This window comes from Rana temporaria, chromosome 6 (assembly GCF_905171775.1).
Source record: "Rana temporaria chromosome 6, aRanTem1.1, whole genome shotgun sequence".
NCBI classification, from domain to species: domain Eukaryota; kingdom Metazoa; phylum Chordata; class Amphibia; order Anura; family Ranidae; genus Rana; species Rana temporaria.
In genome coordinates, this window is record NC_053494.1 from 168156018 (window position 1) to 168169727 (window position 13710).

The window sequence follows — 13710 nt, forward strand, 5'->3', positions numbered from 1 at the left end:
TTAAACAAATCTAACACATTTTACAGAATTTTTACTAATTTAATAGCTTTAAACTTAGAATGTCCCACACAAGTCATCACATGTCATCACATGTTTATACCGAATACTTTTGGGAAAACTCACATGCTCTGAGGTAAAGATAATCAGTCTGGGGACAGCAGCCATTCCTTTGGTTTTTACTTCTGGGAAGTATTTGTAGCGAGCAGCCATGATACTGTACATGTTGGATATTGCACCTCCTAGAAGAATACAGCATATAAATTGATACACATCAGAAAGATAATCTATGCATATACTGTATATTATTATTTATATTCGTATTAAATACTGTCATTATAAGTTATAGATTATAACTTTTAAAATAATCTATAAACATAATTACCAGGTAGTTCCTACAGTAAAGGCGCACAGCTGGAATGGGTGTGACCACCAGTGTAGTCGTAATAATAATGAGGAGAGTAAAAATATTTAAACAATGCTTGGGAGCTTGAGGGCACACATGCATTTATTTTGTTTACTTACATTTTTTATCATGCTGCTTTGTGTTTATTATGTGTTTGATGTGGTTTCTAAGCGATTCTGCACCTGCCTTAGGCAAACACACTTTTATCACAAACAAATGCGAGATCAACTCTACTCAATTTCTGTAGCCATTGATGTGTCTTGTGTATTGCGCACAAAAGGTCTATTCGCTTTAGAAGTGCTGGCAAGAGTAAAACATATTTTTGGGAACCACTAGCAAGGAAACTAGGAGGGACACAAGAGCTAAATGACATATAACATAAAGAGGTCAGTATAGGTTAAACAGCCTATGGCATTCCTTATAGTAAGCTCTAATGAGCAGGGCCCTCTGATTCCTACTGTATTAAATGGGTTGTATGGCTTTGTCTTTTTGTTTTAATACCAAACATGTCATGGTGAAAGATAAGGTACAGTGCAGAGCCAATACATGTGAAAATTAAGGTACTGCTACCAAAAACAAAATTAACCACTTCCAGACCTTAGGTGTTTTTCAGATTTGGTGTTTGCAAGACTAAAACAGTTTTTTTTCTGCTAGAAAATTACTTAAAACCCCCAAACATTATATATATTTTTTTCTAACACCCCAGAGAATAAAATAGTGGTCATTGCAATACTTTTTGTCACACTGTATTTGCGCAGCGGTCTTACAAGCACACTTTTTTTGGAAAAAAAAACACTTTTTTTAATTAAAAAATAAGACAACAATAAATTTGGCCCAATTTTTTTATATATTGTGAAAGATAATGTTACGCCGAGTAAAATGATACCCAACATGTCACGCTTAAAAATTGTGCCCGCTCGTGGCATGGCGTCAAACTTTTACCCTTAAAAATCTCGATAGGCGACGTTTAAAAAATTCTATAGGTTGCATTTTTTGAGCTACAGAGTAGGTCTAGGGCTAGAATTATTGCTCTCGCTCTAACGATCGCGGCGATACCTCACTTATGTGATTTGAACACCGTTTTCATATGCGGGCGCTACTCTCGTATGCGTTCGCTTCTGCGCGCGAGCTCGTCGGAATTTTTTTTGGGGGTTTTCTTATTTATTTTTATTTATTTTATTACTTTTTACATTGAAAAAAATAAATAAAAAATTTGATCACTTTTATTCCTATTATAAGGAATGTAAACATCCCTTGTAATAGAAAAAAGCATGACAGGTCCTCTTAAATATGAGATCTGGGGTCAAAAAAAACTCAGATCTCATAATTAGACTAAAATGCAAGAAAAAAAAAATTGAAACTGTAATTTTTTCAAATGACCCAAAAAAAAATGTTTCTTTAAGAGGCTGGGCGGGACTGACGTTTTGACGTTACTTCCGCCCAGCAGAGCTATGGGGACGGGTGAAGGAGATTTTTCCTTCAGTCTCGTCCCCAGTCAGCAGCCGAATGCACCCGATCTCCTCCGCCGCTACCGACGGCTCCGGTAAACGGCAGAGGGCGCGGGAGAGCGGCGGGAGGGGGGGCCCCTCTCCCGCCACCGATAACGGCGATCTCGCGGCGAATCCACCGCGAAGACCGCCGTTATCGTGTACAGGACCGCGCACACTAAAGATGGATACCTCGGTTGGGGCAGCAGCTGCTGCCGTTACCGAGATATCCATCTTTAAAAAAAAGGACGTACATCATCGTGCGCAGGTCTGGAAGTGGTTAAATGAATAAATAGTATTAATCAAACACTATAAATGAACCACTACCTGCCGTGAATGGCTGTCATATATATATAAATATAACAAAAAACTGAATATTAGAGTACTGCTACCAAATTTAAACAAATGAACAGTGTCATGCAAACCACTGCCTGTCGTAAATGGCTGTGATTCGTATAGATATGACAAAATCAGGATAAACTGTGACCATTTAATATTGACCAACCGTGAAAAAAAAAAATATATAAAAAAAGAAAAATGAAAAAATATCATAAACTCAAGTAGAGATATTAATGAAAGTCCATAAAATAGTCCCAAATATATAAAAACATTTGTGAAGAGTGAACTCCAAAAGTCTTCTTATAGTGGGTAATATATTATGTGAGAATGGCACCACCTTCCACCAAGTGTACACCCGAGTGTCAGAAATGTAGTCTCCTTACCAGACGTGCTGACCACAATGCGGTGGTCAGACTAAGCATAGGGTATTTTAAGTCACCCAAACGACTATGTGCTGGAGTTGGCTCAGGTCAGATACAATCAATCAATGTAGTTGGATGTCTCAGTTCTTCCCCCAGGGAGGTGTACGCTCCCGGCTTCCTCCAGGGGAGGAGGACGATGTAGAGCCCTCTCCTTGTTTTCCCTCCTCCGGCGCCTGTTGCACATTGAATCCCCCAGGTGACTGTTATGTGTGCAGCCTCTCTGCTCCCCTCTATATGGAGAGGTACACACAGCTCGTCCACTCTTCAACCTCCGCTCACCTGGAGAGCGGAGGTTGAAGAACAAGAACAGGAGCCACAAGCTGTTTGCTACTACTGTTAAAAGTCAGATAACTCAACTCTATGTTCCCCTCTGAAATTGGTTTTACTTTGTTGCTAAAGAATATGTCAATGGGTTGCTGGATGTCAGAAAGCCATTGGCACCTTAGTTAACAAAATTTTAAGGATGAAGAGAGACATTGGACTTTAAAGGTGCCAAAACACAACACAGATATAAAATCTGTCCACATTTTATTGAAAACATTAATTTATAAATGTACATATTGTCATCATACAGTGTCCATACGATTATGGAGAAATGCAGTAACTCCAGCTCTACATGTTTCGCCATGCAATGACTTCTTCAGAAGACTTATAACAAGTACTGCATATGCAATCACTATGAATTAAAATAGTAATACTTAGACAAACAAATAATTGATATCAAACAAAACAACAATATAAATAATACATTACAAATCCACAGAAAACTAACAATATCTCACATATGCATGAGCCTGTAAACCAACCAAGGTTTCCCTTACCTGAATAATGATTGTGACAGACTCGGACCCTCTTATGTCTAAAATCATCCTATGTCCACTAGGGGCATAGGATGACTGAGAAATTATATCTTGGACTACCTAAGAGGGGATTATTATGTAATTATTATCCACAATAAATTCCAGGATATCTGTGAGAACTGGTTGCTGTTTGTTGATTCTGAACTCAACAGGTTAATTGAAAGAGTGACTCATTCATGTGGGGACACATACTGTTAGGTGTTAATGTCATCAACTCCAGCCCACCTGTCTGTCTGGTGTGATGTAAATGAATCTAGGATGGCTTCTGAGGATCTTTCATTGTGGCTTGTGCTAATTGACCCTGCATTGTGTGAAGGTCTATTGATGATAATGTGTGATGATAAGTTAACAGACAGCCTAAAGGTCAGGAGTCATCAGCTGTAGTTAATTAGCTCATGTTAATTTATGTTCTGGTTACCGCTTTAAACTGTATATAAGGCTGTATTCTTGGTTCTATTAAACACTCCATGTTCAGCACACAAACAAGTCTTGTCTCGTTATGTGTTGAGGGAAGCTGGAATATCTGATATCTATATCCAGACTGATAGGAAGCGGTATATGACGTAAGCACTCAATCGGAGTGTGGGACGTTCTGTTACAATGATGAATATCTTAAAATTAAAAATGGACTCCAACATCAGGAGGGCATATAGAGAGAGATATTTGGGGAAACCACAGAGGACAACAAAAGAAAGCCTGTCTGAGAGGGAGATTTTTTGTATAAATCAAATGTGTTAAACTAACCTGATTTTGCTCGCCAAATTCATGACCTACCGATCTACCCACCAACAGTGGATCCCTAATTGCTGAAAGCTGGTATAAATCCCCAACTGTATTAATCCTATTTCCAAAGGCTCAGTTACCTTAGTTGTAGTTTCATAGAGTTACATTTCCCCTCTCCATAGTGAAGGCCACAGCCTAAATCTGTGAGTGGATGTCCCTATATACCCCCTCCACCTTCACCAGGTGGAGGGGGTATGAAGGGACATCTGAACATCTGAACTCTGACTGGATGTCATTTTGCTGATATGATATGTTTTGCTAAACTGATAGATGGATGTCTGATCAGCTCCTTTTTGTATCTGTCTTAGGCAGGACGGATGCCATTTTGGCACTATTAGGTAGATTCACAAAGAGTTATTCCTGCTTATCTACAGATAAGCCGACCTAACTCTGAATCTAAGTACCTATGTTTAAGTGTATTCTCTAACAGAGATACACTTAAACATATCTAAGATAGGACGGCTTGCGCCGTCCTATCTTAGATTGCAATGTTTTGGCTTACCGCTAGGTGGCGCTTCCATTGCGGCCGGCGTAGATTATGTAAATAAGCATTTACGACGATTCCCAAACGAACGCGTGCCCGCCGCAGTCGATTAACGTCGTTTCCGTAAGCGATAGGCCGCCTAAAGTTATTCCACCTATGAGGTGGAATAACAATGTTAAGTATGGCCGCCGTTCCTGCCGCAAGGTTTGAATTTTTTACGTCGTTTGCGCAAGTCGTCCGCGAATCGGGATTTACGTTGTTTACGTCCACGTCGAAATCAATAGGCCCGTACGGCCTACTTAGCCGCAATGTGCACTGGGAAATGTAGTTGCCCGGCGCATGCGCAGTGTCAAAAAACGTAAAAAAACGTGAGGTCAAGCCTCATTTCCATACAACACGCCCCCCTCCAAATCATTTGAATTAGGCACGCTTACGCCCGCTCGTTTTAGGCTACGCCGCCAAAAATTAGCAGGTAAGTGGTTTGAGAATCACTACTAGCCTAACTAATTTACGGCGGTGTAGCCTAAAAAGACTAGGCTAGGCCGCCCTAAAGTTAGGCGCCCCTACGTGAATCTACCTATATGTTCCTGTTGTCAGCTTTGAAATTAGGATTAATACAGTTGGGGATTCATACCAGCTTTCAGCAGCTAGGGATCCACTGTTGGTGGATATACCAGTAGGTCATGAATTTGGCTAGCAAAATCAGGTTAATTAGTTTAACACATTTGATTTATACAAAAAATCTCCCTCTCAGACAGGCTTTCCTTTGGAGTCCTTACTCTGTGGTTTCACCAAATATCTCTCTCTATATACCCTCCTGATATTGGAGTCCATTTTTCATTTTAGGATATTCATCATTATTCAGGTAAGGGAAACCTTGGTTGGTTTACAGGCTCATGCATATGTGAGATATGTCAGTTCTTATTTATACTGTTGTTTTGTTTGATATCAATTATTTGTCTGTCTAAATATTACTATTTTTAATTCATAGTGATTGCATATGCAGTGCTTGTTATAAGTCTCCTGAAGAAGCCATTGCATGACGAAACATGTAGAGCTGGAGTTACTGCATTTCTCCATAATCGTATGGACACTGTATGATGACAATATGTACATTTTTTAATTAATGTTTTCAATCAAATGTTGATATATTTTATATCTGTGTTGTGTTTTGGCACCTTTTAAAGTCCCATATCTCTCTTCATCCTTAAAATGTTGTTGCTAAAGACTCACCTTTCCTGTCTTTGATCCATTATAACTTGGAGCACTAAGTGCCAGAGATTACCACTCCAGTGATCCACTACTCAAAATGGTGCTGGCGTCTGGGATGTTCATTTAGAAAGCATGCTATCCATGTAGTGTGAGGATGCTGCACAATAATAGTAGTAAACGGCCTAAGCTTTGGCTTCTCCTAGGCCACACCTCCTGACAAGTTTTCTCTGCCCAGGGGGTGTGGCAAAGCATGTCTAAGAGGAGCCAAAGCTGAGTTTGTTTTCTACTGTTATTTCCTGTCTTTGAGATTAAGGCTCCAGAAGGCGGGAATTACAATGCGGCCACCGCGCCACATCCCCGCTCGGCGCTCAGACGGGTGGTTCTCCTCTCCTCCTCCGGCGATGATGGGCATTGGGCGCACCACACTACGGCTGAGCTGAGCTGCTGCAGGACACATGAAGAAGTCTGTCTCCTCCTGGTCAGGTAGGTCAGTGTATGTAGGTCAGGTAGGTCAGTGTATGTAGGTCAGTATATGTATGTCAGGTAGGTCAGGGAGGTCAGTGTATGTAGGTCAGTGTATATATGTCGAAAAAAAACAAACAAGAGAAGCGCCTCTCAGGACGAGGTGATGGCAATGTTCCAGCTGGTAAGAGGTCCAGAGACAGAGGGTGCATCAGAAGGTAACCACAAATCCAGGCTATAATGGCCGCTCGGAGCAGGGGAGAACCGGCTATGTCTGTGGGTGGAAATGGCAGCTGTACTAGTCTCGTGGACTGGCGCGTGACAACAGCTGGACAGGAAACAACCAGGGTCTACGACGCGTTTCAGAGTATGCGCAGGTTGAAAAAAGAGCATGCCTTAAAGAGTACCTCTTATGGACTGAAACACCTGTCTTTTGGACTATATTTTGCTATATGCACTTTTTGTGCCTGTAGCTCCTTTCTCTTGACTTATGTGTATATAAATTTTTACTTATGATTCTCTATGCTGACATCCTGAGCGCTAATACTTATTGCAAGTTTATGTATGTCAGGTAGGTCAGTGTATGGATGTCAGGTAGGTAGGTCAGTGTAATGGTCAGTGTGTCAGGCAGGTGAGTTTAGTGGTCAGTAACCAGCAAGTGAGCTTACCCCCCCGCCACACAACCTCAACGCCCAGCCAAAAAAAAAGCCTGCGCCACATACACAAACCCCCTGCCGTTGCTAGCCTTGGACTTCGGGCTGAAGCCCCTGGTCTTTTTGCTACCTAGCAACGCCCCTGCTTCCTGGCCTTTCTTTAATTTGAAGGTCCTGTGTATCTGGTAAACCTGCATTCTTTCCGTACTATAGTGGTGGTGTCACACCTTTGATCTTTTAATGGTGATGGATGTCTACTGTATGCACAGATCTTTTTGAGTACTTGAAGAGGATCCAAAATGTTTTCCGTTTCACATATTTGTACTTGCACACAGACTTTATTTTATTTTTGTTTTTATTGACCTTGTATTCCGATATTAATTGCAAGTGTTAAGCCGTGTACACACGATCAGTCCATCCGATGAGAACGGTCTGATGGACCGTTTTCATCAGTTAACCGATGAAGCTGACTGATTAAATCGGTTACATTTAAAGCAAGTTGACTTTTTTTAACCGATGGTTAAATAACCTATGGGGCCCACACATGATCGGTTTTGACCGATGAAAACGGTCCATCAGACCGTTTTCCTCTGTTTAACCTATCGTGTGTACGAGGCCTTAGATATTCATTTATGATTGTTTGTCATAATCACTATTATGAAGTAGCGTGACTCTTTTATGTTACATCTCTATAGATGTCAGTGTGAGTGTCTTTACATTATTTATATCAAAGCTTTCTAGTTCTTTTGAATTCATGCTTTTTAGCATCCCTTTTATTACTCTTAGATTTTGTGCTTGAGAGCATTCCATGTGCAGTTCATATTGAAAATAAATTCCCTATTACTTTTCATGGCAATAAAGTCATCCACAAGACTTACCTGGGGAAAAAATGCCATCTCCATCCTTTCCAGACCAGCCAATTATTTCTCTCATTTTCCTTAGTGTTATTTGTTCCATCAGGACGAAAACTGGAGCAATTTCATAGGTAAACCTTCATAGACAAAATACACAGAAAAGGCAGGTAAGATCTTTATCATTTAATAGGAAAGTTCCTTATAAAGAATCTATGAAAACAAACAAACATGAAAGGTCTTTGCTGCTGCATGTAAAAATAACTGAAATGAAAAAACATTTCTGAATTTAAATTAAAAATAAATGATAATGTCATAGAAAATTCACAGCAAATAAAATTGTCTTTATTCATCACGGTACCTAAAAACTCCTGTGTTGTTTGCTACTTACGTAGTTATATAGTTACATAGTTAGTCAGGTTGAAAAAAAAAAGACATAAGTCCATCTATTTCAACCAAATAGGAAAAATAAACAAATAGAAAGCCTCCATATACACAATACAATACAGTGGATCCAGATGAAGGCAAACAAAAATCAATAAAGCTGGATCCAATTTGGTCAAAATTCCTTCCTGATCCCCCAGGTGGCAATTGGATATACCCCGGAATAAACAATCCCTGGTGTTATTACCTATAAATGCTAACATTCTGTTATCTTTTGTGCATTTAGCAATGCATCCAGCTCTTTTTAGAAACAATCTACTGGGCAGGTCAGACCTAGTTCTTCAGGAAGTCTATTCCAAATTTTCCCAAAACTTACTGCGAAGAAGCTTTTCAGAATGTGGAGGTTCAATCTCTTTTCCTCCAGATGTAAGGCATGCCCACTTGTCCTCTGTAATGAGCGGAAACTGAATAACTCTACACTAAGTTCACTATATGTACCACCTATGTATTTATGCATAGTGAACATATTCCCCTACTGCAATGACAGCAGCACAAACATTAACCAGAAACCGAACATCAATGTTGGCTGTGGGAAGACCTCACATATCAGTCATTACTTTTGTTCTATAAGTGAAACATAGTCTGAAACAAGTTACTGCAGCCCTCCAGCTGCTCAGAAACTACAAGTTCCAACAGTGTAGTGATTTAATAATGGAAACAAAATGTGAAGCCCGTACATTACCACCATTGTTCTGTCAAGTCATAAGCTTTCCTCATAGCAATGTCAGCACTAGATGAGCTTTAAAACACGGCATTACTAACCTCTGTAGTTGCATGCACAGTGGAGCAATTCATCCTCAAATTTCAAATCAGAAACAATGAAGAAGTGGGTTGAATGACTTCACAAACTTCAGTGTTTCAGCTGTGAAATGAATTGCTTCATAGTGTCTGCATCTATTAAGGCTGGGGGGGGGGGGGATCTGTTTGAAAGCTTATTTACTGCACCATAAGAATACTTATGTCCTCAGTTTGGTCAAAGTTACATTTCAAACTACCTAATGGTTTGTTATATACTTATTCCAGTTCTGAGCATATCTAAATTATTTTATACAGTAAAACCTTGGTTTGAGAGTAACTTGGTTTGAGAGCGTTTTGCAAGATAAGCAAAATGTTTTAATACATTGTGCCTTGATATACAAGCGATGTCTTGATATAAGAGTAGCGTCATGTCACAACTGAGTATAAAAAAGAAGAGAGGAGCCTCTAAGCATAGTAATATGATTACATTTAATGAAGGTACAACATTTAGCAACTTATTGCTACACTTAGATGTGCCTCTCTTCACTTTTTTACCCTTTAAAAAAAATGCTTTGATATACAAGTGCTTTGGATTACAAGCATGTTTCTGGAACGAATTATGCTTACAAACCAGGGTTTTACTGTACTATCAAGAATGTAGGGGAACTTGAATATAGATTTGTGGCTAGTAAAATCCAAAAATGTTTGGCAAGAACATCCAAAATTTACAGGTGGACAGGAACAGGGTCGGGAATTAGGCAGGGAGATTTTGTTGTAGACATATCCAAGACATATGAATTCAGGACCTGGTTCAGTCTTCAAGCTCCATCTATAGCTAAATATTTTTCACCAGATTGACCTTTTAAGACCTTTATAATTGCTATTAACATCTCTACAGTTACACCTGCAGCAGCCATGGCTCCAATGCCTTGCATGCTGCTATTTCTGGGAATAAGTTAAAGACATGTTCAAGGGTAACTTAGTTAGTTACACATTCTTTGGACTCTGGATAGAAGGCCAAATTATTTTGACAGAGCTCACATCCCACAAAAAAATGACATACTGGGGAGTAGAATTGACATCACAAGGGTTAAGGTTTTACGCAATGACTTGCCCAAATCTAATTAAAACTATTGAATGCAGTTAAAAAAAACATCAAACGTAATTATTCATGTAGTGTCTGCCATCTACTAACCCCCAAGGACAACTTTGTTTTTACAGTTCGGTTCAGTCGATATCTGTCAGGAGTAATTATAGATGATGACTTTTTTTTAATTATCCGTGACGAAAACAAAAAGACATGTATCCAGCTTAAATGTCCATCTAATGAAGAGGAAAGACTTCATACATTGTAGGATTATCTGTCATGTACTACTTTCACAGTGAGTGAGAGATGCCATAGATTTAATGGGATCAAACTGCACATCTGCAATTCATCTGTTAAAAGTAAGGCAAAAGAATCAATATGGCTATTAATTGGTTTCATTTAGAAGTATAGTGCAGAGTTCTAATGATCAACAAGAATTCTATGTTGTTTTCCTATTAGGATGGCACTTTTGTCAAATGAATAGAGGAAAAGAGAAACAGAATTAACGAGATCATCTAAAATGGATACAACAATCTACTTTATAATTTTCTTTATGTGCATGAATACATTTAGGAAACAATGCATGCCAAGAGAAATCTTCAAGTGTATCTAAAGACACACCCCAGCCACAAAGGGAAAGAATATTGTAAGTAGTCAAAATGGCCATTAGAGATGGGCCGAACAACCCCCGGTTCAGTTCGTGCCAGAACTCTCGAACATCGTAAAAGTTTGGATCCGAATCCAATTAACCTCTTGCCGACCGCCTACCGCAGATATACTGTGGCAGGTCGGCTTTATTGCACAAAACGACGTACCTGTATGTCATTTTGTGCAATAGATAGTGGTGACACATGGCGCTGATTGGCCAGAGGGGGAGCCAATCAGTGGGTCTGGTGGTAGAGATCTTGTGTTCCTCCTCCATGCATGATGAGGAGAATCTTTTTCAGCTCAAAATAGAGCATGCAACTGATTTAAGTACATTAGCCTCAAGCAGGGGTCAAGTCCTGGGGAAAAAAGTGTGGGAACTTCCACCCAAAATCCACTCCCCCACCAAAAAAAGAAAAAGATATGCTCATATGCATAATTACTAACCGCATATTTTTTTTTTCCGATCCACTGTACCTTAGTAATCCTTTATGTTACTGGCCGCTTCCTGTATATGGATGCATCGGATAGTGTGCGGGTATTCCGTCACTTCCTCGATGCCGCAATGTCTCCTGGGAGCTTTTGTCATTGTTCCCAGGAGACATTGCGGAGGTCTGCTGCAAGTTATCGAGTGGATTTAGAAAGCAGCAAGTTCTTTCTAAATCTTGCGATAACTTGTGGAAGACCGCCGCAATGTCTCCTGGGAACAATGACAAAAGCTCCCAGGAGACATCGCGGCATCGAAGAAGTGACGGAATACCCGCACACTACCCGATGCATCCATATACAGGAAGCGGCCAGTAACATAAAGGATTACTAAGGTTCGCCTGCCCCTGACAGTGACTCGAGCTGGGCATCGCCGCTTAGTGAAGGATTGGCTCGGGCAGCTCGGCTGCTCTAGTCCTGCAAAGGGAACTGAGTTCCTGCTGTGAAAAAAGTGCAGGAACTCCGTTCCCACGCGTTCCCGCAGGACTGGAGCCCTGGCCTCAAGATGCCCAGAGATATGACATAATTATTCTCCCTGACTCAGCTGGTTTTGTAAGTCTGATGCAAGTTCTCATTTCTTAATAGAAAATAAAACAATTGGCGCTATTTAAAGTAAAATTACAGGCAAAAGTTTTTATTATTTTGGGAGAGTAAGGAAGGGTTATAACATTGGTCAATTCTTTTTTGTCATCTGTATTCCATTGTGGAGATTTCTACTCCCTTACATTTCCATAGCCAAAACAGGAAGTGAGAGGAAATCCCTCTAAAGAGAAGGAATTCCTGGTTGTCCCTGGTGATACCATAACTAGTGTCCCCATTGGAGGATCTGCCCTCTAATCCTGTTTTGGGGACAACCCAAAATTTGTAATTTTCACTTTCATTCTTAATGGCTACAATAGACAGGACACCCAAGGAGGGTGAAGCTTCATAATGAGGACACAGATAACAATAAAAACTTGACAGGTGTTTTAATTCCTCTTCATTCTATCCAAAACTAAAAAAAAAAGTTTTGCTTTTTAGTTGTACTTTAAATAGAACTTTCCCAAAGTGCTGGAAAATATTTGTGTGGAATGACATGCATTCGTGCTTCTGAATCGCTTGTGATTGCATCCTTTTTAACCACTTGAGACCCGCGCTGTAGACGAAAGACGTCCACAGCGCGGCTCTCAAGTGCCAAGTGGACGTCCTCTTGTTTACATTCCCTGTGCGCGCCGCTGGGGGTGCGCAGCGCGGAAACTCTGTGCCCGGCGCATCGCAGGGGAGCCGATGCCCGTGCCTGGCAGCCGCGATGTCCTCCAGGTACCCGCGATCGGCGGTGACAGCAGGGACGTGGAGCTCTGTGTGTAAACACAGAGCTCCACGTCCTGTCAGGGAGAGGAGACCGATGCTGTGTCCCTTGTACATAGGGACACAGCATCGGTCACCTCCCCCAGTCAGTCCCCCTCCACACACAGTTAGAACACACACAGGGAATACATGTAACCCCTTCCTCACCCCCCAGTGTTAACCCCTTCCCTGCCAGTCACATTTATACAGTAATTAATGCATTTTTATAGCACTGATCGCATAAATGTGAATGGTCCCAAAATTGTGTCAAAAGTGTCCGATATGTCCGCCGCAATATCGCAGGCCTGACAAAAAAAAATGCAATTTGCCACCATAACTAGTAAAAAATTTAAAATAAAAAATAAATCATAAATCTATCCCCTATTTTGTAGGCGCTATAACTTTTGCGCAAACCAATCAATATACGCTTATTGCAATTTTTTTAAACAAAAATATGTAGAAGAATATGTTTTGGCCTAAACCGAGGAAAAAAATATAAAAAAAAAAAATTGGGATATTATTATAACAAAAAGTTAAAAATTGTGTTTTTTTTTCAAAATATTCTGTCTTTTTTTGTATATAGCGCAAAAAATAAAAACCGCAGAGGTGATCAAATACAACCAAAAGAAAGCTCTATTTGTGGGGAAAAAATGATAAAAATATAATTTGGGTACAGTGTTGTATGGTCATTCAAAATGCGTCAGAGCTGAAAGCTGAAAATTGGTCTGGGCACGAAGGTGGTTTAAGTGCCCAGTAATGAAGTGGTTAAACCTTACATGACAATATATTTACCAAATTGTTGCCACCTAAGTTTGAATTGGTTGCTTTATTTAACAGTATTGTGAATAACTGGAGCCTGGTGGCTAGGGACCCATACATATCTTGCAGTCCTGGTGCACTAAAAGAATGTAAGATGATGAAACTCTCTAAGGAGTGTCAACAAATTAAAACAGCGCTATCAAATAACTGTGCATATTTGACTATATAAAATACATTACTACAACCCATATGTAATGATATACAGTGAT

The 13710-nt window shown here is 40.1% G+C and overlaps 1 protein-coding gene across 4 annotated transcripts in view; it reads right to left on the reverse strand.

The window, feature by feature from the left end:
* The window catches only part of GAD1 (glutamate decarboxylase 1), a 151990-nt gene that overhangs the window by 21976 nt on the left and 116304 nt on the right, over positions 1-13710 (reverse strand). For all 4 annotated transcript variants that reach the window (XM_040357774.1, XM_040357773.1, XM_040357775.1 and 1 more), the window contains 2 exons: positions 7984-8096; positions 124-239 (listed from right to left, as the gene is read on the reverse strand). In XM_040357774.1, the coding sequence (XP_040213708.1) occupies positions 124-239; positions 7984-8096 (229 nt within the window). The remainder of the gene's footprint in view (positions 1-123; positions 240-7983; positions 8097-13710) is intronic.